General features: G+C 36.6%; 1 protein-coding gene across 1 annotated transcript; it reads left to right on the forward strand.

The window, feature by feature from the left end:
• The first annotated feature begins 2,801 nt into the window (after positions 1–2,801).
• Positions 2,802–7,375, forward strand: zic3 (zic family member 3 heterotaxy 1 (odd-paired homolog, Drosophila)). The gene is made up of 4 exons (XM_051860502.1): positions 2,802–4,075; positions 5,029–5,192; positions 5,453–5,625; positions 6,680–7,375. Exons 1-4 carry the CDS (start codon positions 3,076–3,078, stop codon positions 6,690–6,692), a joined length of 1,350 nt encoding a protein of 449 aa, XP_051716462.1. The 5' UTR covers positions 2,802–3,075; the 3' UTR covers positions 6,693–7,375.
• Positions 7,376–21,168: the final 13,793 nt, after the last annotated feature.

Consider the following 21,168-nt stretch of genomic DNA (forward strand, 5'->3'; position numbering starts at 1 on the left):
CTGAGATATAAATTTATATATATATAAAGATAGTAAAATGTGGTAATAAATTCTGGCTGAATATACTATATTGAGTTGAAAGCTACAGAAAGTTTTCCCCGTTGCAGTGAACTTACCGGGTGTTTAGCTTAACAAGTTCAAGGCTAAATGTCGAGAATAGACAAACTGATTGAGATAGCCTATAACCAAGCTATAAGATATAGGCCTAAGGAAAAAGCACAATACACAAGGACTCCACACTTTAAAATACTTTTATTATTATTATTATTTTTGGGGTTCGGCATAGCACAACAGTCTATCCTAGTAATGGAAGTTAGCATTTACTAATAAGTAGAGGCGTAACGCCTCGACAAATTTAATTTATAGTCATTTATGCTAAACAAAGTTAATAAATTTTATATAGACATGTTAATTGAAGATGCCACATTTATCTCATTACTCAGTACTGATTAAGTGTTTGAGATAAATAGACCCACTCCTCCACAAAGCTGACAGAAAACAGGATAAAGACTTTTGCTATATACGGAAAAAGATAGGCTATAAAGCAACATGTCGGCAAAAACACACAGAAAGAAACATAGCTAATGTCTCAGGGGAAGAATCCTATTATAAGCCACACAAATAATATATAAAATTAAAATATTAAATAAAATAATTTCCCTAAAAGAAAGAATGACGAATTTGTAGGTAGCTAATCGGAGACTTTTTTTTTTTTTTTTTTTTTTTTTGCATTTTCATTTTTATTGCTAGTTTGTTTTTATGTAGCCTATTTTAATAAATTAAATACATTTAATGGGAGATTGGCAACTGGAAAATTAATCAACAGGACATGAACTATAGCAGTACATCAATAATTATCAACGATTCTATGATTTATATAATATTATTGATAATTGTTTAGCACGAATAACCACCTATAAGAATTCAGTGTGAAGTTGTTTCCAGGTAATTCTGCTCTAACTAAAAAATATGAATGCCTAGTCTAGTCAAGGGGGCGGGAGATGTAGAATTATCGCATTATTTTTGACGAAACATAATTAAATTAACTCAAATAATCGGTCGAAATATAGCTCTGTTCCATGCAATTATAGGCCTATAAGTCCCTTTAATTTTCTGTGGTCCAAAGTAAAATAACGCACGAGGCCCCCTTGAGTTAAAAGCGCATCTTGCCCTCATTTGCCTTTTGGTTGGCATCAGAGCTGTAGCCTAGTGCCGTAAAGAAGTTAAGTGAAGTAACTGAACAATTCCGAGCATAGAGAAAAGCAAAGAGCGTCCTTAAGAACTTAGCTATTTCCTAGCCACGCCCGGAAATGAATATGTCACATAATATATTAAGTACGTCCACATTTAAACAGACAAACTATAGGCCTACATCTAGAAGTAAAGTAAAGAAACCGTAGCCTATCTGACTACAGAAAGTGAAAACTTTTTTTAAAAATCGCCGTAAATCTGTCCGGCGCTACAGAATACTCACATGTGTGCTCGTGTACGAAAGGAAGAGTAAGAGAGAGGGAAGAAAGAACAAGACATAGCAGAAAGGAGGGGGGATAGAGCTTGCTGGATATCTATTTTGCTAGCAATCCCCTTTAAAACTTGTGTGTTTTTAGGCATATATATATATATATATATATATATATAGCAAAAAATCTTAGGAGAAATAAAAGTGAAATGCATATGCTATTCTAATGACAAGACAAATAACCATTAAACATTTACTAGACTACTACATTAATAAAAATGCATTTATTAGAAACATATACTAAATCGTGCCTGTTTTAGAAAAAAAATATATTATATTACCTAAATACAACATGAAACTGATCAACAGGGCACTTTTATAATGCATCTACTGAAAAATAAATTACTCACCTTTAACTAGACAAGGCCTAATATACGGTTTTTTTTTCCCTCGTAGAAAATGTGCTGAAAGTGAAAGCGTGGTAGCTGAGGACTAGAATGAGGGTCTCATTTAAAGATTTTTTTTTTTTAATCTCTAAAATATAAAAGGGAGCTCCTTTCGAGGACAGATTGAAGGGGAGAGGGAACGTGAAATGGCTTGGAGGTATAAAAAGCGCTGCTTGAAACACTCATCGCGTCTCTGAACTTGATCAGATTTTATGTGTCCTGCAGCGAGTCACCAGCAACCCTGTGAAACTTCCTCAATAGCAAGAATTTTTGGCGCCGTGAAAAAATCCTCGGAATAATATAATTATCAACATATTTCTTTCTCTCTTATTCTTGGGTTCTACACTATGTAGTCGTATATATGTTTCACTCTCATACGGCTTCAAGAAATTCAGAACTCCATGCAATGAACTCTATGGATGCATAAATGTAGGCTACATATGAGATAGATAGATAGATAGATAGATGTTTACAAATTATCTTATTTGTATTATCATTCAAATTACATTTATTTAATAAGTCACTTTTCCCCTTTTTCTTTTAAGTCTTTATTTTTTAAAGAGATTCGGTTTATTTTAAGTTTATTTTGAGAAACACATTGCCAAGCAAATCCTGAAAGTTTATGTAACTTTGGGCACAGCTGACATGCTAAGCTCGGCAAATAAACAAGCCTTTCTTACTGAACCGAAATAAAGTCCCGTTCCTTTACCTGCAAATAATGCCAAGAGCAACCAATCAAATCTACTCACTGAAACGAACTGCCATTTTCAATACTAAACCTTGCCAATCAACGAACATGCAGCCAATTATCGCCCTTCCTATCCGTCACGTGACTAAGAAAGAGCTGTCCTTTCATTGGACAGCGTAGAGCTGCCTCCCGAGCTCATTTATGTGCAAGGAGTGAGTGATTGACTTTATCAGTCCAAGGACATCATTCGTCTGGAAAGGGGGGGAAGTTTGATCCTCTTTCTCACGGATCCCAGTTACGGGAGTTTCTCTCCCGTTTACCGAGACCCGGGATTATCATTTCGTTTTTCAATTCAAGATTTCTTTATTCAAGCTTACGTGAAATTGTGCTCAGTTTACCGTTACCCACTTCACTCCACTAACCTGGGGTTTCTCACGTTTTTTTTTTTTTCTTTTTCACTTGCTTTTTCTCGATTGAGCCCAATGACTATGCTCCTTGATAGCGCTCCTCAGTTCCCGTCACTAGGAGTAGGGGGGTTCGGAACGCCTAGACACCATGAGTTGGGAAACCGAGACCCCGGGCTGGGGCTTAGTCCCTTCGCAGATTCATCTCACTCGGCTGCCTTCAAGATAAGTCCCGTTACTCACGATATCGCCTCAAGCCAGACATCAGCGTTCACACCACAAGCTACTGGATATGCAGCCGCGCTCGGACACCACCATGGAGGACAAGTTGGTTCTTACGCCGGTGGAGCATTCAATTCGACCAGGGACTTTCTCTTCAGAAACAGGGGCGCAGGCATCGGAGAGACCGCACCACCGAGTGCCCAGCATGGAATCTTTGCCGCTTCTGCTGGGAGTCTACACGGCCCCCCCGGAATTTCGGACAACCCGGGACATCTGTTGTTTCCTGGACTTCACGACCAGAGCGTGAGCCACACTTCACCAGGAGGACATGTTGTAAACAGCCAAATGCACCTGGGTTTACGCGGGGACATTTTTGGCCGCCCAGATCCGTACCGACCTGTGGCGAGCCCTCGTACGGACCCTTACGGCACCGCTCAGCTCCATAACTACAACCATCCCATCAATATGAACATGGGGATGAACGTACCCACACACCACGGTCCGGGGGCCTTCTTCAGATACATGCGGCAGCCTATTAAGCAAGAATTGTCTTGTAAGTGGATAGATGAGAATCAGATGAACAGACCTAAAAAGACTTGTGACAGAACTTTCAGCACAATGCATGAAATGGTGACACATGTTTCGATGGAACACGTTGGCGGCCCAGAACAGAGTAATCATGTTTGTTATTGGGAGGACTGCCCGAGAGAGGGAAAATCCTTTAAGGCCAAATACAAACTCGTGAACCACATCCGAGTGCACACTGGAGAGAAACCGTTCCCTTGTCCGTTCCCCGGTTGTGGGAAAATCTTTGCAAGATCAGAAAATCTTAAAATTCATAAAAGAACTCACACAGGTAAGGCATTCATATTTCCCCCCCTTTTTTTGATTACCTACTGGTTTTGGAAAAATAAACGTTTAACTGGGTTATTTATGCGTAAATTATGTATAGGCCTAGGTTAAATTCAGTTCTTTAATACATTTTTTTTTTTTTTTTTTTTTTTTTTTAAAGAGTACATTTACTTTTCAATTATTTTTTTAAAGTAAATAGAGAGTTTAACAAACTGCCACAAGTACTTTAACTACACTTTAGGTTTGGAGGAATTAAATACATTGGTCAAATGTTTGGGAAGTACTCATTTTGATCTCTCATAACCCTTATTAAGAATTTTCCCCTTCTATCTTATCTTTTCGATTGAGGTAAATATATTTTTGTTCAAATGTATATACATAGCAACTCTGAGGTTTCAAATCTACATGAGTGGTTGTGGAGATGAATTGTGAATGGACCGTCCTCTTTTATTTGTGAAACTATTCTTGATGCTTGTGGCTATAAAGTTAGTAATTGTGGGGATTTCTGAATTGTGGATTGCTGAATAAAATGCTACACATTGGTCTAGGAAAGTTTGAACTGGTCGAAGTGCATCGAGTCTGATACCTGGATTTGTGCCTAAAAATGACCCCTTTCGAGATACACATGAAATGTAAAGCAAGCTGTTGAATAGTCTATATTACACTTGCCAGACAAGAACCGTGTGCACAAATTGTTAAGCAATTGCAATCCAATTTACACGACGATGCATGGCGTGTTGGTTAAAGATGCTTGGGAAGTAAAATAGTAAGGAATAACAGCACGAACTCTCAAGCAGCGTGATATGTGGGTAACTAAACCATTTGGCGTGAGCGCACCATGGCCTATTATTTCGAAAGGCATATTACATAACTGAAAGTTGTGCTCAACAGTCGCTCTATGAAAAAAAAAAAAAAAAGTTATATTCCTAAAACCCCAGTGTTTGCTCTCACTTGCAGGTGAGAAGCCATTTAAATGCGAGTTCGACGGCTGCGACAGGCGATTTGCGAACAGCAGCGACAGGAAAAAGCACATGCACGTGCACACATCTGACAAGCCATATATCTGCAAAGTGTGTGACAAGTCCTATACACACCCCAGCTCTCTCAGGAAACATATGAAGGTAAGGGACATTTTCTGATTTTGCAACCAAAAATAAATCATACAAATAAATGTTTTTCTTTTAAATGCTGTAAAGATTAAAACCCATTAGATAGGCCTAAATTTAGAAAGCGTTCAAATTAATTTTAAGCAGGTCTGGAATTGTTCTCTGTTTTGGTTCACAAATGTATAACATAGTCCAGAATTCCTAAAGTTTAACCATACCACGAATAAGCGTGTTATTGCCTGTATGTCATACATCTATGGACGTTTTAATTGAAGGTACACGAATCACAAGGCTCAGAGTCGTCTCCAGCTGCTAGTTCTGGATACGAGTCCTCCACGCCGCCAGTGCTGGTTTCTGCGAACACTGAAGACCCGACAAAAACACCCACGTCTGCGGTGCAAAATACATCTGCACACAGCGATGGACTACCGCCTAATTTTAACGAATGGTACGTTTGAAGCTTCAAGCAGACACTCAAAAGGTGGACCAAAAGGTTGAAGCAACCTTTAAAAAAAAACTATTTACGCTATGGCGTACAAAATGGCATTGAAACAACAGGAAAAGATGAGAGTGCGCCAACAGGCCTCGTCTATTCTCAGGATTCGAAATTTTGACTTTATTCCGAGTTCGAAGAAAACTAGCAAGGCATAAAATAACAAAATAACACTTTCTAAGAATAAATGGTTTTCCTTTAGTTTTCAGATTTCAGATGATTATTTTATTTTTCATTTTATATATTTTCTGAAAAAAATATTTAAAAATAAATGGCAAAGAAAGAATATTTCACGGTGTTTTATATTAAGGTGACACTCACATCACCTTTGATTGATTGTTAAAACTTCAGACAGTCTTAAGAAACGTGCCAAAGTCTTTGTCTTGAACTTGAACAAAAAAATAAAACATAAATAAGTATATAGCCTACTCGTGAATGTATTTCCTTGTTTGATGGAGTCAAATCTGTTGTCCAAGTCCGTTTTCAGGTGGAGAATGTGGTATTAGCTTACGATTGTTACCTTTGAATATAACGTTGCCTTTGTTAATAATGATGTAAATACATATCCATGATGCCATATTTATCAATTTGTAATTTAATTATCGGCGAAACAGCCGAATCTTAAATGATATTTATGGAAATGTTTTCTAACAAGACTGTACAGTTTTGAGTCAATAACCAGTTTCAACGATGAAAAAGGGAGTCAGTTCTAAAGTTCCCACGATACGATTGTATCTTTTTTAACCAATAAATGTGTCTTATCTGGGTCGTAAAGTATTAATTATATTAATATTATAACATGACATGATCTATAGTTTCAAGTATGCATTTACCAACGTCAAGTTCATGTGAGGACCGGTATAAAAAGATAAAAGAAAAAAAAAAAAAAAAAACATTGGGTTTAATTTTTTTTTCTTTTTCTTGAAATCACTGATGAATCAGCCATATGAGCTAATAGACTTTCTGGTTCTTATCGAAATTTTGTATTTTTGTTTTCTCTTACTCTTAGCATCAGAGTATAGACTACATCTCTAAGGAACACTTACAAATTCGAGAGGCCCACTGACCAGTGTTTTTCCATCGACACGCCACCTTTTGATCAGATACACCATGCAATAGTATAGCTTTCATTCATGCATCAACTTTGAACTCGTGTGACAGTGTAAAAGACATTAGCCTATATTCTTGGGTTTAAGGTACAGCCATTTGAATCAGTATGGTATTCCATTTTTGATGGTTCAAGAACTGTCTTTGTGGATGCAAATCTGTGTTTAATGTGTCAAAGAGGAGCAATGATCTGTCACAACATTCTCAAAATAAAACTTTCTGTCTGTCAGTTTGCATTGTTTTAAATGTAGTTCTTCTGTGAATATAGCGTGTTGTTTGTTATGAGTACTGTGGTATAACATATAGAAAACTTTGATTACACATTTGCTTGTTTTATGTGAATAACTTCTCCAGATGTGGAACTGTATGTGTGAATGAAATTTAGTATTAAGAGTACTAGAACTTTTAAGGTGGAAAAGTGAGGGAATTATGTGTTCAGTGACACCAAGAGTTACAGCATTGCATTGTTACATATTTTTTAAGAGACTAAAATATGCATATAAATATATTGTGCTTATGAACATGATTTCAAACCACCAGCACTACTTTTGAAAACAAACGTAAAAAAAAAAAAAAAAACAGTACCTCGTGAGTAACGGTGATATATAAATACGTTTATTTAAATAATTTAATGAATATATGTTTTATATACTATTTTCTATACGTTAAGTTAAAAGAAATAAAGATTTATTTCAGCCACCTTCGATGTATCTCCAGCCCTGATCTTAGACAGATCTAATGTACAAATGGAGCTTGAATGTGATTGTGACATTTTCTCGTGGAAATGGGTCACGCATCAAGTTATTCCTGAAAAGCACATGTTTAACTGATGAACTGTGTCACTGTGCCATTTTCGAGGCAAACAATGTTACTTCAACATACCTATTCAGAATTCAGCAAAATCTTGTACTTTCTTTCGAAGTAGGGTTATTGTTTGTTGGTTTGTTTAACAAACTATTGATGACAAAATGTGAACAAGTTTTTGACTGGAATTAAAACAAATCCTGAAATGTCACAAATGAAGACCTCAGTTTTTCTTTTTCAGTTTTTTATTTTGCTATTTTTCCTCTTGTTCCAAGTTCTAACCTTGAACTTAAAGCATACGCCTTACTCCAAATGTACGAAGCAGCAACACACTTGAACTTGACAGTAACATGCCGCCATCTTAGCATCTTGTTTCTTTGAGGGACGAAAAAGTTCCGAATTTTGTAGCGTTAACGCAGCTTAACACTTTTTAAACACATGATTATTTTAGGACATTGGGGAGTATACACATGCCTGAAAGCTGCTAAGTTTGTTTAAAAACTTTCTGCCGAGACATACGCTAACTAAGCCATTCTCTCTGTAGGCTGGGCTTGGCAGAAACGCGCGGTAAAAACAATATTGCCCCAGTGGCAGACTGTACAATTCCATTGCATTATACAGATAGTCTAGGCTACTGATTATCTCAATCAAATTATTAAAATATATAGCCAAACATTACAGCATTAACTCAGATATTGCTGCAGAATTTAAAATGTATAGGCCTTTATAAAATTATATATATTTAGTCTATTTAGAAACATAAATCAAGGAAAGGATATGGTGTGAACACGCAATATATTTTTTAAACTGACTCAAGTTTACGCTTTAAAGCCTATAAAGGCAAGCATTATTTTTGGAGGACCTGCCGGGCTCTTTTTTTCTTCCTCGCTTGGTATGCAGTATTTTAGCCCAACCCCCATAGACTCCACCTTCATTTCAAACCCACCCCCACCTTCATATATAAACAGTTTTCCAAAATTCATTTAAACCGAATCTTTTCTGTTTTCTGCGCAAGCGCACTTCTATTTCAGACAACATATTTCTCCTCATGCCATCGGCTCGTGTCTATCTGACATATGTGGTGACGTAACAACATGGCGCTGACTATTTTGCTGAGGCACACCGATACACTGAGCTTGACTAAATGAGAACGCTCGTTCGGTCTCATTTTAAAGCTGCTGCGAACAACTAAAACTGTAGTGTTATTATAAGAGAATGTTTGGTCCTCGGAAAATACCAGTCTAAAGAATAACCGGCTTTTTCTAATGAAGTATGAACACGATTAAAAAACACGTCGGCACTGCAGTCACGTGGCAGGAGTTTGAAGAGTAGCGGTTGTTAGTTGGGAGAATTAAAACACCGAATGTATCTGTTGTAAATAAAATGCTGGCTTTACACAAGCAGATATAAGAAATGTTCGGCAGGGTTTTGGTTTTATCAACTAGGTTTAAGAAATCTGTAATCTAACAGAAAATGTTCTAAAATAGGCTACCACTTGTTTTATTACTTTAAACACACTGAGATAAGAATAGAAGTATTCAAGTGTTTATGGGTTTGATGCGCATTCCGGCTAATAGTACTAATTTAGGGTCCTTTCCCTAGTCCTCCCTGAAGCCACACTCAATCTCAAAGCTTTGCTGGCTAAGCGGGGTGGCACTGTCTAAGAGGATAAACCGACACGAGCCGGTTCCAAACGCTTTTTGTCACGCAACTGAGTGCGCGGTCATGATAAACTCATGAGATGAATTACCTTGAACGTGGCGTGATGTAGTCAGCACCACATGTTCCCGTGAGCTAGCATATCAGTTTACTCACGTGTTACTTTACTTTAAAACATTAGAAACACCCAAAGACGTCATCACCTCGCTTATAAACACACACTACCAGCCCTCTTATGCAGACATGAATTAACTGCGATCAAACAACTTTATTCCATAAGGGATGCTTTTAGTCCAGGTAAATGATTTCCGTTGTTGTGTAGGCTACTTTTTAAAAAAAACTGCAAATAGCCAATCATCAAAACATTTATTCGTTCAATTCCCCTAGCCTAGACACAAAGAATAAATTTATAGCATCATTTTTTGATAAATGATCTTTGCCCTAATTTTAACTGTATATGCTAGCCTACTTGTATTTACACATAAAACAGTGTTAGGCTAGGTGTGAAAATCTCCAACTCCAAAGCTTATGCACAATACGCTATAAAATAAGTGAATTGGGCTGTATTTGTGTTTAATTCGCTATATTTACCAAACAATACAACAGCGATGTGGAAGGTAGAGACAATTTGCACGTCAATTAATCCTTTTCAGTGAGCTCTACCGATGCTTATTCACCTGCAGGAAAAGCGATGAATATGCAAAGGTGCTCAATATGACTGTTAATCCAGGATGTGCCCTTTCAAAATCTACTTTGGATGTGCTGCAAGTCCATTATAATGTTAAAGCAAGGTAAATACAACCATCATTTAACTTCGTAAAGTTTGCGTTTAAATTGATTTTACCCTTTACATCCCTGAATGGAATGGGGGGATTTTTCTGTTACTTTAAAAGCCTAACAAGTGTCAGCTGCTTTTTTTTTTTTTTTTTTTTTTTTTTTTTTTGAAAGCAAGTCTGTAACTTGGTCTTTCCTTTTCGGTTTGTTATGTTAGTGGACATTTTAACTTATGTAGGCCTATACCTTATGTGCAACGGGATTGTTAGCGCACAGAGATCAGAAGTAAACTACTGAGACCTCATATATTGAGTGTGCGAAATAAATGAGAAGTGAGAATGAATTCCCAGAGCCAAGTAGGATACTTTATACACTCCAAAAATAATTTGAAGTAGGCTTACTATTCGCAAATTTACGTAGCCTGTTTAAGAACGCTGCGAATCCATTTGCACCTTAAAAAGAGCGAGTACTCAATACTTCTTTGCAACATCACATGTTGTCTGTCTGAGGGCACCCCTCCTTTCAAAGTTTGTCTCCAAGACAAAAAATAAATAAAACATAAATCAAATTATGAAAGCGATCGGGGAGACTGTTTCAGCGCAATACTTTGTTAATTTTCATGAGCTTTTTTTCTTTCTTTTTTGGGGGAGGATCAGCAATCCGGTGGAGCAATAGCTTATATTAGAGCAATATACATTTTAATGTCCGGCTTTGGAGAAAATACCCCGATCCATGCATTATGCATTTATCTTATCGTAGATGTTCATCATAAAAAAAGACTGTAAAGACACATGGAATCAAATTAGCCTAAAAGCTCGGAAGTGACCAATATCATCATATAATAGTGTAGCAAATAATAAGGGAATTATCTTCATTTGCTTTAGAGAGGAAAATCAAGAAATCACGTCAATATATCCGCCAACAGATTTGTTCAGCTGGACCTTTGGAAATTTGTCTATTAATTAATCACTAATTGGCCATATTAATAATATAAGATATTTATAATAATATAGCATACTATATTAATCACTAGAAGCTGATGTCCACTGGTTTGTCATTATGACTCAGGGAGTTAAGGTGGCCTGAGCTGTGCCATCATTGCATCAGTTAACACTTGCAAACAAGGGTCAGGGACTGCAGGGGGCGAGAGAGCAGGTGCTAGTGGCTGGAAGCCTATATAAATACTAAAACTAAAGCAACAAAATACAAAAGGCATAATCATTGGGTCAGAAAGTATCACTTCTGCTCCAGCTGACATATCACTGACTCTTAAAAAGTCTTTCAGTCATTAATTCAAAACATGGACTGAAAGATTACACATTATTTGATTGATCAAGTCACATTTTTTTTTCTTTTCATAATTTACTCTCTGATGATAATAGTACATGAACATAAAAGGTACAAGCAGTTCTTTATGGAAGATTTACAGTGTAGCTCATCCAGGTAAAGATTTATTTCCTGAGGTTACTTCAAACTAGTTGTGAATTCACATTTTTTCTCTTTGTCCAAAAAAAGTAATTATGCACACTTTAAAGTGTGTGTGTATGTACAGGTATAGAGGCTATCAGGGGGTGGGCGGCCAGGTGCTGTTGGAAATTGCTTGGCTATTGCCAAAGAGACCTCATGCCAGGATAATGCAAGGTCCAAAGGTGCATCAGAGTCAATCCAACCCCTCTCAATACCCCAGGGCCAATCTCCTGTGTAATTGTTTTTCCGGTTTCATCTTTTCATTTTGAGGGACATTACAGAAAACGGATCACACACTTTGGTTTCAGATATTTTTTTTTTCTTTTTAAAGTGAGCGAAGACAAAGGAAGAGAGCACAAGTACCTGTGAATATGTTTACAGCCTTGCTGCTGTTGTCACAACCAATTGCAATCACAAAATCCACGTTCACATCACTAATTTTCTTAAGGGGTACATGACACTGTAATGATGTTTCATAATGTATATTAATGTACAGATTCAAATGGAAGATTTTGTAATTGTGACGATGAACAAAAAGGTAAGTTAATTGGCTGCAAATTAAAATCAAGTTAGAGTATTTGAAAGACAAATAATGTATAATTGAAAATCTGTTAATTTCCATGTTCCATGAGCATGGAACAAAATCCTACCCTTATATAATAGGCTGGTGAAGGCACCAGCGTTTTTTTTTAAACACAATACTTTAAAAAAGGCATCTTTTGCATGACTATACTATCATATTTTCAATATCTGATGTACATGCGCAACACAACATAATCGCTATTGTAATGCAAAATAGACCGTTATTACGCTGAAAGACTGAAATATCATCTCTATCCCCTGCACCTAAAAATATGCGAGCGAGTTGAATTCAGAGATAATGCGATTTAATGTGTTTAACAAAACAAATCATTAAATAGCCGTTCAAAATAAACGCTAACAACAATAATAATCGTACACACATTTACATGCAGTACACGTACATTTTACGTAGAAGCATGCATTAGATGCACTGTTTTCTGTATAACTAAACACTTCTCAAGTCAAGCCATACTTTGTCAATGTTTGTCATAAATGTCACAGACAGTCCGGCTTAACCCCGTAATTCGCGCGAAAAGAAAAGTCAGAGCATAGAGTTATTAACAATTCACTTGGCAAGTCCTTGAGAAACTCACTCGAAATGACTGTCAAAGAAACTTCAATCATGCACTAGGTCAGATTGCTGCAATTTCCCTGTCTCAGAAAACTCGAAAGTGTTATGCTTTTGTGTGTGTGTAAGAGTGAAAACGTGAGGGTAGAGTAGTCGTCATGGAGTTTAAAAAATTGCCAAAACGAACGTTCATTCAACATGCGGGAATTTTTGTCTTTCTAACATTAGTTGATATATTGTGATGTGATATTTCCTATAAAATCACTCAAAACGGACATAATTCAAGCCTTAAAAAAAGTAAACTCTGCAGCATGATATTTAACCACTAAGTTACCAGAACTGTTTTTTTTCCCTCATGTTAGCATAGGCTGTACTGATAATCATAGTCTACATAGTCTAATGATAATCATAAATCTACAGATTTAAGATTAAAGAGGAAAATAACCCGAACACTGACAATTTAAATACAATATACAACGAAATTTGTAATACAGGCCTAAAATTTGCTTTCAGATGTAGGCTATGTGACCATTTTTGCGACAAAACGCGTTATTCCGTCATAACCTCAGAAAAGGTGCTACGTGTCTGTATTTTGTTTAATTTTGCCAAATGTGCCTGCGCCTTAAATGATTTTGGTACATCACCTAAATAAGGTGAAATCTGGGGCATTCGGGCTCAAGTAGACTGGTTGTCGGAGTCAGTGAAGTGTAAAATTGCAACACCAGACAGCCAGCATAATAGCTCAGAAGGGGGCTAATGTTCATGCTACATTCACAGAACATTTTTATAATTGCTAAAAACTAAAAAGGACTATATGTTTATACAACGATTTTTGTGCTTTGTGCTCTTTTTAAATGTATTTGCATTTCACACTCTTAATTGAAATACCTAATAATACTCCATTTGTTACTCCCATCAATAATATACAAAGCAAGCAATGCAAGGAATCTGTGGACCATGCAGGTTTGTAGTACTGGGGCCTTTTGCAACCTCTCAGACATGCATTTCATTTTTGAATATGTGATCTACAAGTATCTTTTGCCCTTTGCTTTAACAGAAACTTCAGGGTTTCTTCTCCATCCTCCGTAAACCCTGAATAAACATTTTATTGAGAAGATAAGCTTAAGGCATACCGGATTTAAAGCATTACATTGTTTAAATGCCCACATTTTAATAAAATAACTTCTAAAATGATTAGTCATTTGACTAATCATAAACAATACTGAAAGGCATGAGAGAGATCATGGGACCAAAACATGCCTGATCTCTAAAGTTGTTAACTTTTAAAACATCTTATACACTGTTGGGATTTTTAATACTGTGTCATGGACAGTTCAGCAGACAGACTACTGTCTGAACATGTAGACAGACAGACAGAACATGTAGATTAAGGATTAATCCATGTCAATTATTAATCCATGTTTAATTCCAGCTTCCCCCTGAGAGTGGGAGAGTGGGACCCTATTAAATAAATTCAGTCTCACAGTCAGACCATCCAAAAGATCTGGCTGAAGGAAAGCGGATGTACATTCCCTTGTCCACTACAAATCCAACTTCAACCAATTAAACTTCCAGGGGTCAAAAAAAATTGGAACACCCACCGTTTACCAGAACCGTGTCAAAAGTAGTCACACTTTTCATAAATTACTTCACACCAATAGCACAAAAATAAATACAAATTCAAATATTTCCCTTCTTAAAACCACTCTGTTCAAATGCACTTGTTTGATAAAGCCTCATTTCTGACCGATGCACTTTATAATTCTGCATTTGGCTATGCAGAAACAAGAGATACCCATCACGCCCAGCAGCAAGACTACAGGAAAAATTACTATACACTTTAATAACATACATTAACAGCAGCTGCAGCGTGAGTAGCTTCAGTTCTCACTGGTCTGCATGTCACATGCACTAGGCAACAACCAGACTGCTACAGGGGCTCTAAAAGTCACCTCACCCAAATCAGACAGAAGTAATACTTCTATATTCATCCTTGGGTTATTTTAAATGCTTGGGGTGGTGAGAGTAAGCAGATATGGCAAGTAAGAGATTCAGAGGTAAAAATGTTTAGTGCTTTAATATGTGATGGAAACAAACCGGACAGACAAGATTGAAGAGCCTCTACTCTGACACGGTTGTCTCTTATTGTGCACATTTCAGTCATTCTGACGTGCATTCATATCTCTCTATTCCTGCCTGACACATTTTCTTTTCAATTAACCATTAGACCTGTCATCTCCTTTACTGCACACACACACACTCGCTCTTTTTGAAAGAAAATTGCTCTCCAATTAAAAGTAATCAAAGGCTGATGAGTAAAAAGCCTGGCTATTCTCATGCTTTTATTTATTTATATATTTTTAAGCGATCTCTTCTATACTGAATGGTTTTTGATGGCCAGTGGATTGGCAGAACAAAGAAATTAATGTGTGAAGTCACTATTTATTTATTTTTATTTATTTTAACGTCAAGTCAATGGCAAGTTGTTGCATCATGAATGGACGAGTAGGTCGTAAATTAGAGCTATCCACACAAACTCAACTTATTGCCACAGATATTAAAACGGCATCCTACATAACATCCTCTCAATTTGAAAAGTTTGACAGCAAACCACAAAGTGATATGCTTTGAATTAATATGGAATGACACGTTCTCCATCAAGACCACTTTGGGACCTGGATAAGAGGCAGGGACAGCTGCGTAATTACTACTCTCACATGTATAGAAAGTAAATAATTTATTGCCTATAGTAGCCATTAACTGAACAAACACAATAAGCTCTATAACTACCCAGCAATTCCGTACGTCTGTTAAAGACAGAGCATTTTACATTCTGCTGAGTCAGAAACAATAACTGGTTAAGGCAACTGTTAAATACAAGCTTGAAATAAGTCACTCGCTCTCTCTCTCTCAAAAAAAAAAAAAAAAAAAAAAAAAAAAAACTATACACATTTAAAATGTATTCTGGATCTGTTTCATTGGATCTATAGCATGGTGGTTGGAGGCAAACAGCCAAAAATGCATTAATGGCTGCCAAGATGCTCTAAAAGTGAAACATTTATGACCTCCAATAATAATACCAAATGTTCCTGTAATAACATTTTGAAAGTGATTTCTCTCTAGTGATTTACAATGGATTTCAGCCTTCAGTCTGTAAATCAAAGACTGGCCATACCCACACACTTATTACCTTGTAGTCAAAGACTGTATTCAAAGACTGTATTCAGCAGCATAAACAGCTTTATGTCAATTATAATCTGTACCAGCCGAATTTCTTACATCTACCGAACACAGCAACTCAATAACAGCGCACTGATAAGTTGCTGTAACTGTACAAGCACAGCATCCTTCCCACGCACAATTATGCCTCATGGCATCTGTCTCTGGAGACATTATGGAGGACATCCTGGAGACAGGAGCTGGAGTTCAGACCTAACTCATCTCAACACTCAGAGTGCATAGATCATGACACCTCCATTTATTTTTAAAGAGAGCACACAGTGTGCGCGTGTAAACTTTGAAAGCGCCTAATAGATTTGTTCGAGTTTTAACCACAAGAGAAGACTGTTTCATAAGAGCGTAACTGTTCACACATTTGCATTTGACCTGCTCTTGTACAGGTCCTGGGAACAGTAGAGGGTGTGTACAATGTGAAGTTTACAAGATATCACAGTTTTTTTTAACCCTGCCCGACCACATGTGGAGTTATGAGATCTCTAGCAAGTGTAAACTCAGCAAGGAGTCTGAAATACGACTGTATGCGCGCAGAGAGGTTCTGTAGTTACATTCCCTCATTTTTTAATGGCTCTAAAAGTGAGGTGCTAAATCCTGAAGAAAATCTGCAACTTAAAGGATGTGGAAAAGTGTACATATAAAATATCATCTCACTATATAAATAGTTTATATAAATTAACCCTCACACGCATAGATGTCACTACAATGGACAGCTATTCAAAAAGCATTTTCTTATGTTTTGATGGCATAGTTGCACATCAACCTCTACAGTGGACACTAGAGCATCATCCTATACATTGCCACCAAGTGGCAAATCGTTGTATGTGGATTTTTTTTCTTTCTCTAAACCAAGATGGCTGACGGCCAATCAGAAATGCCAAATTTCTCCGGAATATCAATCCAATCCTTCAATCTAAAAATGCTGGGTTAAACACAACCCAAGTTGGGTTGAAAATGGGAAAACCCTGCGATTGGGTTGTTTTAAAATTACTGTATTGCTTGCTTAACATGAACCCAAAATATGTTGGAAATGAACATCTATTAATATGTTTAATAAATGAACATTTATTAATGAGTTTAATGAATAATAATTAAACAATAAACATTTATTAAACTGCTTATTAATAAAGCTTCACCTTTTGATTATTATTGCCTCTAGTAATTATGTGTCTGATTTTTAATTTCAGTTTAAGTTTCAAAAAACATTAAATTTGGGGTTCATTTTAAGCCAGCCATATAGTTATTTTAAAAAAAATAGTTGGGTTAAATAAAACTGCCCAGCACGTTTGGCAAACATCCCAACCGCTGGGTTAAAACAACCCAATTGATGGGTTTGTCCATTTACAATCCAACTTGGGTTGTTTTTAACCCATAATGTTTTATGGTGTAGGAGACTCTTGCAGGTAAAAAAATGTTGTAGCATCAAGTATGGAGTCATATCATTGATAAATTTTCCAAGTATTGGTTTTAGATTGGGAGAAAATTCTGATTAATCATCCGTCCACTAAATTGGACATCATGCATTACTACACTCTAAAAAATGCTGGGTTAAAAACAACCCAGGTTGGGTTAAATATGGAAAAACCCAACAGCTGGGTTAAGCTAGATGTTTGACCAACCTGCTGGGCAGTTTCGTTTCACTCAAATATTATTTAAAAATTACTATATTGCTCGCTTAAAACAAACCCAAAATAGGTTGAAAATTAAAAACCAGACATATAATTACTAGAGGCAAAATAATCAAAAGGTGAACATTTATTAATAAGCAATTTAATAAATATTTATTATTTATTAAACTTATTAATGTTAATTTCCAACCTATTTTGGGTTCATTTTAAGCAAGCGATATAGTAATTTTTAAACAATAGCCGAGTTAAATAAAACCACCCAGCAGGTTGGGTCAAAAATTTAACCTAACCGCTGGGTTCATATATATACATATATATACACACACACACACACATAATTTAAAATAACTCTTTTCTATTTTAATATAATTTAAAATGTAATTTATATATTACTCCAGTATTCAGTTTAACATGATCATTCAGAAATCAATCTAATAAGCTAATTTACTGCTCAAGAAACATTTCTTATCAATGTTAAAAATAATTTGTGCTGCTTCATAATTTTGAGGAAGCTGTGATTTTTTTTCAGGATTTTTTGATGAATAAAACATTTAAAAGAACAGCACACATTTGATCAGTTTAATGCATCCTTGCTGAATAAAAGTGTTATTCTCTTTCGGAAACCTGTACACCAAGATACTTTAGGGCTTGCATCACTTCAACCATGCAACAAGTCTGTCCAATATTGGCAACATGTGTGCTTGTCTTCACTCAGCGAGAGCTCTGTCTCTCCTGCCTTTCTTTGTTACAGCCCCCATGCTTTGTGCCGTGTGTCCTGCATTTGGTCTCCCGCCTTTGCTGGGGCCACGAAGAACTCTCCAAGTTTCCATTCATGCTTCTCATTACTGGGCCATGTTGAGGTTTTATGGAGCCTTGTAAACCCCTGAATTACTGCACTTTAAAATAGATTTTGACACTATTATGTGACTGTGCTTATGGTGAAGCCTTTCATTGCTAGACGGAGGACTCATAATGGCGGACGACAAAAGAGCATGACTTGTTAATTATTTTTAACTGCCGGATAAAATGATTATGAACTAGGTAAAAATGCACAAAGGGCCTGTAAGGGGGTAAGATACGTAATGATGCTTTGTCAAAAACATGACGGTCGAGGAAGCCAAGCTTCTTCCAAATTTTAAAAATAAAAGCAAATATCTTTATCATAGAAGCACAAAAAAGAGACTCCAAAAAAAAAAAAAAAAAAAAAAAAAAACGTTATTAAGAGAAGAATTAGCAAGACTGCACTGTGGCATAACCTAACAAAACATTTTGTTTGCTGAGTAAGAGTCACGTGACTATCTGTCTGTGCATTTCTTCTCCCAGGCTTCTTTGAGACAGGAGCCGTCTGCTGGGCGGCAGAGTGGTCAGAATAGAAGGTGGCAGCCAGTCAAAACACTGCCTGTTATTCCAGCCAGGGCCCAAGTGCCAGTGAAGAGCTTCTTTTCATGCGCCCTTAATGTGGTAAAGTGATCTGCTGCACAATAGGGACACTCAAGGAGGCCATCCCCAGCAAACAGGCCAAAACAAACAGCTCCCCTAGGTCTGGCTGCCTCACCCCTGGCCCCCTGAACACATCCCAGCACCTCTCAGGTCCGCTTCAGTGGGCATGCAAACACAAATATACTCACAAATACTGTACACATTCATTCCCATGCACACACACAGTTAATGGATACGTGCGCAAATACAAATAACATCCACAAACAAATAAAGCACGAACACATGCTGCAACAAATAACATACCACATGCAACCACACATACTCCGAAAAAATATGCTGAGCTCACAGCCTCATTCAGCGTTTAAAATACACAACAGTTCTGAAATCATAACAAAGAAAAATGCCTCCTGGTGCTCTTTGCGTGTTGGTCAAAAAGGACTGAATTTTCTTTTCTTTTTTTATTTCAATGAAATGAATGTATTATATTTTAGTTCGATAATGTTTTTTATTTAATATTTTGTATTTTTAGGGGATTTTATGGTACTAAATTATATTTACGCTGTAGTTATAATCCATTTATTCACTTTTTGAAATTTCCAACTTCTACATTTTGAATGCTTAGAGCACAGACTTAATTTTGGTCTCTTTTTAAAGATGACATTTGTCAAATTGCTGAAGTGACAAAAGTTTAAAAAAGTTAAGTTAATTTTACGTTTATTGTTATGAAAAATGCACAAAAATAGTAATTATAATTTAGTAATAATAGTTTTAATAATTAAAGTAATAATTTTTATTTTATTTTTATTTTTTTTATTTTATTTTTATATGAAATATATATTTTCAAAAACATGTTTTACTCTAAAACTGCAAGAAAATCAAAGCCATAGTTGTGTTCAAAATTTGAGCTTAATATCTCAAAAAATTAGCTTCCAGTAAGATTTTGTATGGCTGCAGTACCAAAAGTTTTCACTAAATGAAATTCATCTCCCATTCATTTCCAATGCGGCCATTTTTGACTGTGAGGAGCACAAGGTGACTATTTTTTTCAGGACCGTTTAACCTTTTTGAATCATGTCCATGATTTTTTTTTTGTGTGTGTGTTCACATAGCAAGTGCCAAAACCTTTGCCAAGTTTCGTACCATTCCGATGAAGTAAAAAATTCTATAAAAACAAAACTGACAAAAATGACCAAAGAGTATTTTGACACTTGAATCTTTTCTTATGATTTCTAACAAAAATAACAACTGCTACACTGATAATTGAAAAAGTTTTATCTGCAAAATCAAAGCCATGTGTGGGACCAACAAAAAATAATGTGGTTCAACCATCATTTAAGGAAAAAAAATAAATAAACAGGAAATGATGTAGACCCTGTAGACCCTCATGACTGTGTCTGAAGGTCAACGAGTCTTATAAAATTTCAAATATTTTGACCTTTTTATGACACGACAAGGTTAGTTCAGGTTATAGAATGTCTTCTTGTGACTCCATCAAAAACAAAGATAGTTATGAAAACATTTTTACCTTTAAATGACCCAAATTCTTACATACACCTAAAACGGCAATTCAATTCATATGGCTTTCAGCCATTCAAGAGCTACAATTGGAGAGGCATGCATCTTAGACCGAGAGTGCTGTGACTGTGGCTTTGACTTTGTGTGGAAGCGCTTTCAATATTGACCACAGCCAGCATTTATGCGGAGGCCCAGCTGGCTCAGAGACAATTTGGCTGACAATGACAGAAGAATTAGCGCTCACTTTTACAAGCTCAGCCTCAAATTACTTCTCTAGCACTCAGCGCTAGCTTTAGTAAATGAGACGAGGCAAATTCAAAAAGAAACTTTACATGCGGCCGCCCCATGTCTGTAATAAGCCCTCTCTCCTCTGATCCAAAGACATAATCAAGACAATAAAAGTCCAGGCGTTTACCGCACACCAAAGATCATGAGAATTATACAAGCACTACAACCGCTCCTGGAATGGGCCTTTTTCTAAAAGTGCTGTGTGCGAGGGAGAATGAAAGGCAAATGCTTTTCCCTCTTCTCCTCTTTCTTCACCCTTTTCTTCTCCCCTCTCCTCCTCCTTGTCTGTTGAAACATGTGGTCAGCTGTTGTGCTTCCATGTGGTCAGATGATCAAAGGCAGAGCGGGATAGTAATTGTCCCCTGCTGAAGCGCAGCTCGGCCTGGGATCAGCGTCCCAGCAGGTGGGGGGACAGCCATGAGAACGGCCGGA

This window comes from Ctenopharyngodon idella, chromosome 14, assembly GCF_019924925.1.
Source record: "Ctenopharyngodon idella isolate HZGC_01 chromosome 14, HZGC01, whole genome shotgun sequence".
NCBI lineage: Eukaryota > Metazoa > Chordata > Actinopteri > Cypriniformes > Xenocyprididae > Ctenopharyngodon > Ctenopharyngodon idella.

Bases quoted from the DNA above. Each gene is read 5' to 3' on its own strand.
- zic3 (XM_051860502.1), top strand. From the start codon at position 3,076: ATGACTATGCTCCTTGATAGCGCTCCTCAGTTCCCGTCACTAGGAGTA. The intron at 4,076-5,028 runs GTAAGGCATTCA...TCTCACTTGCAG, and splicing joins TCATAAAAGAACTCACACAG to GTGAGAAGCCATTTAAATGC. The intron at 5,193-5,452 runs GTAAGGGACATT...TTTTAATTGAAG, and splicing joins CTCTCAGGAAACATATGAAG to GTACACGAATCACAAGGCTC.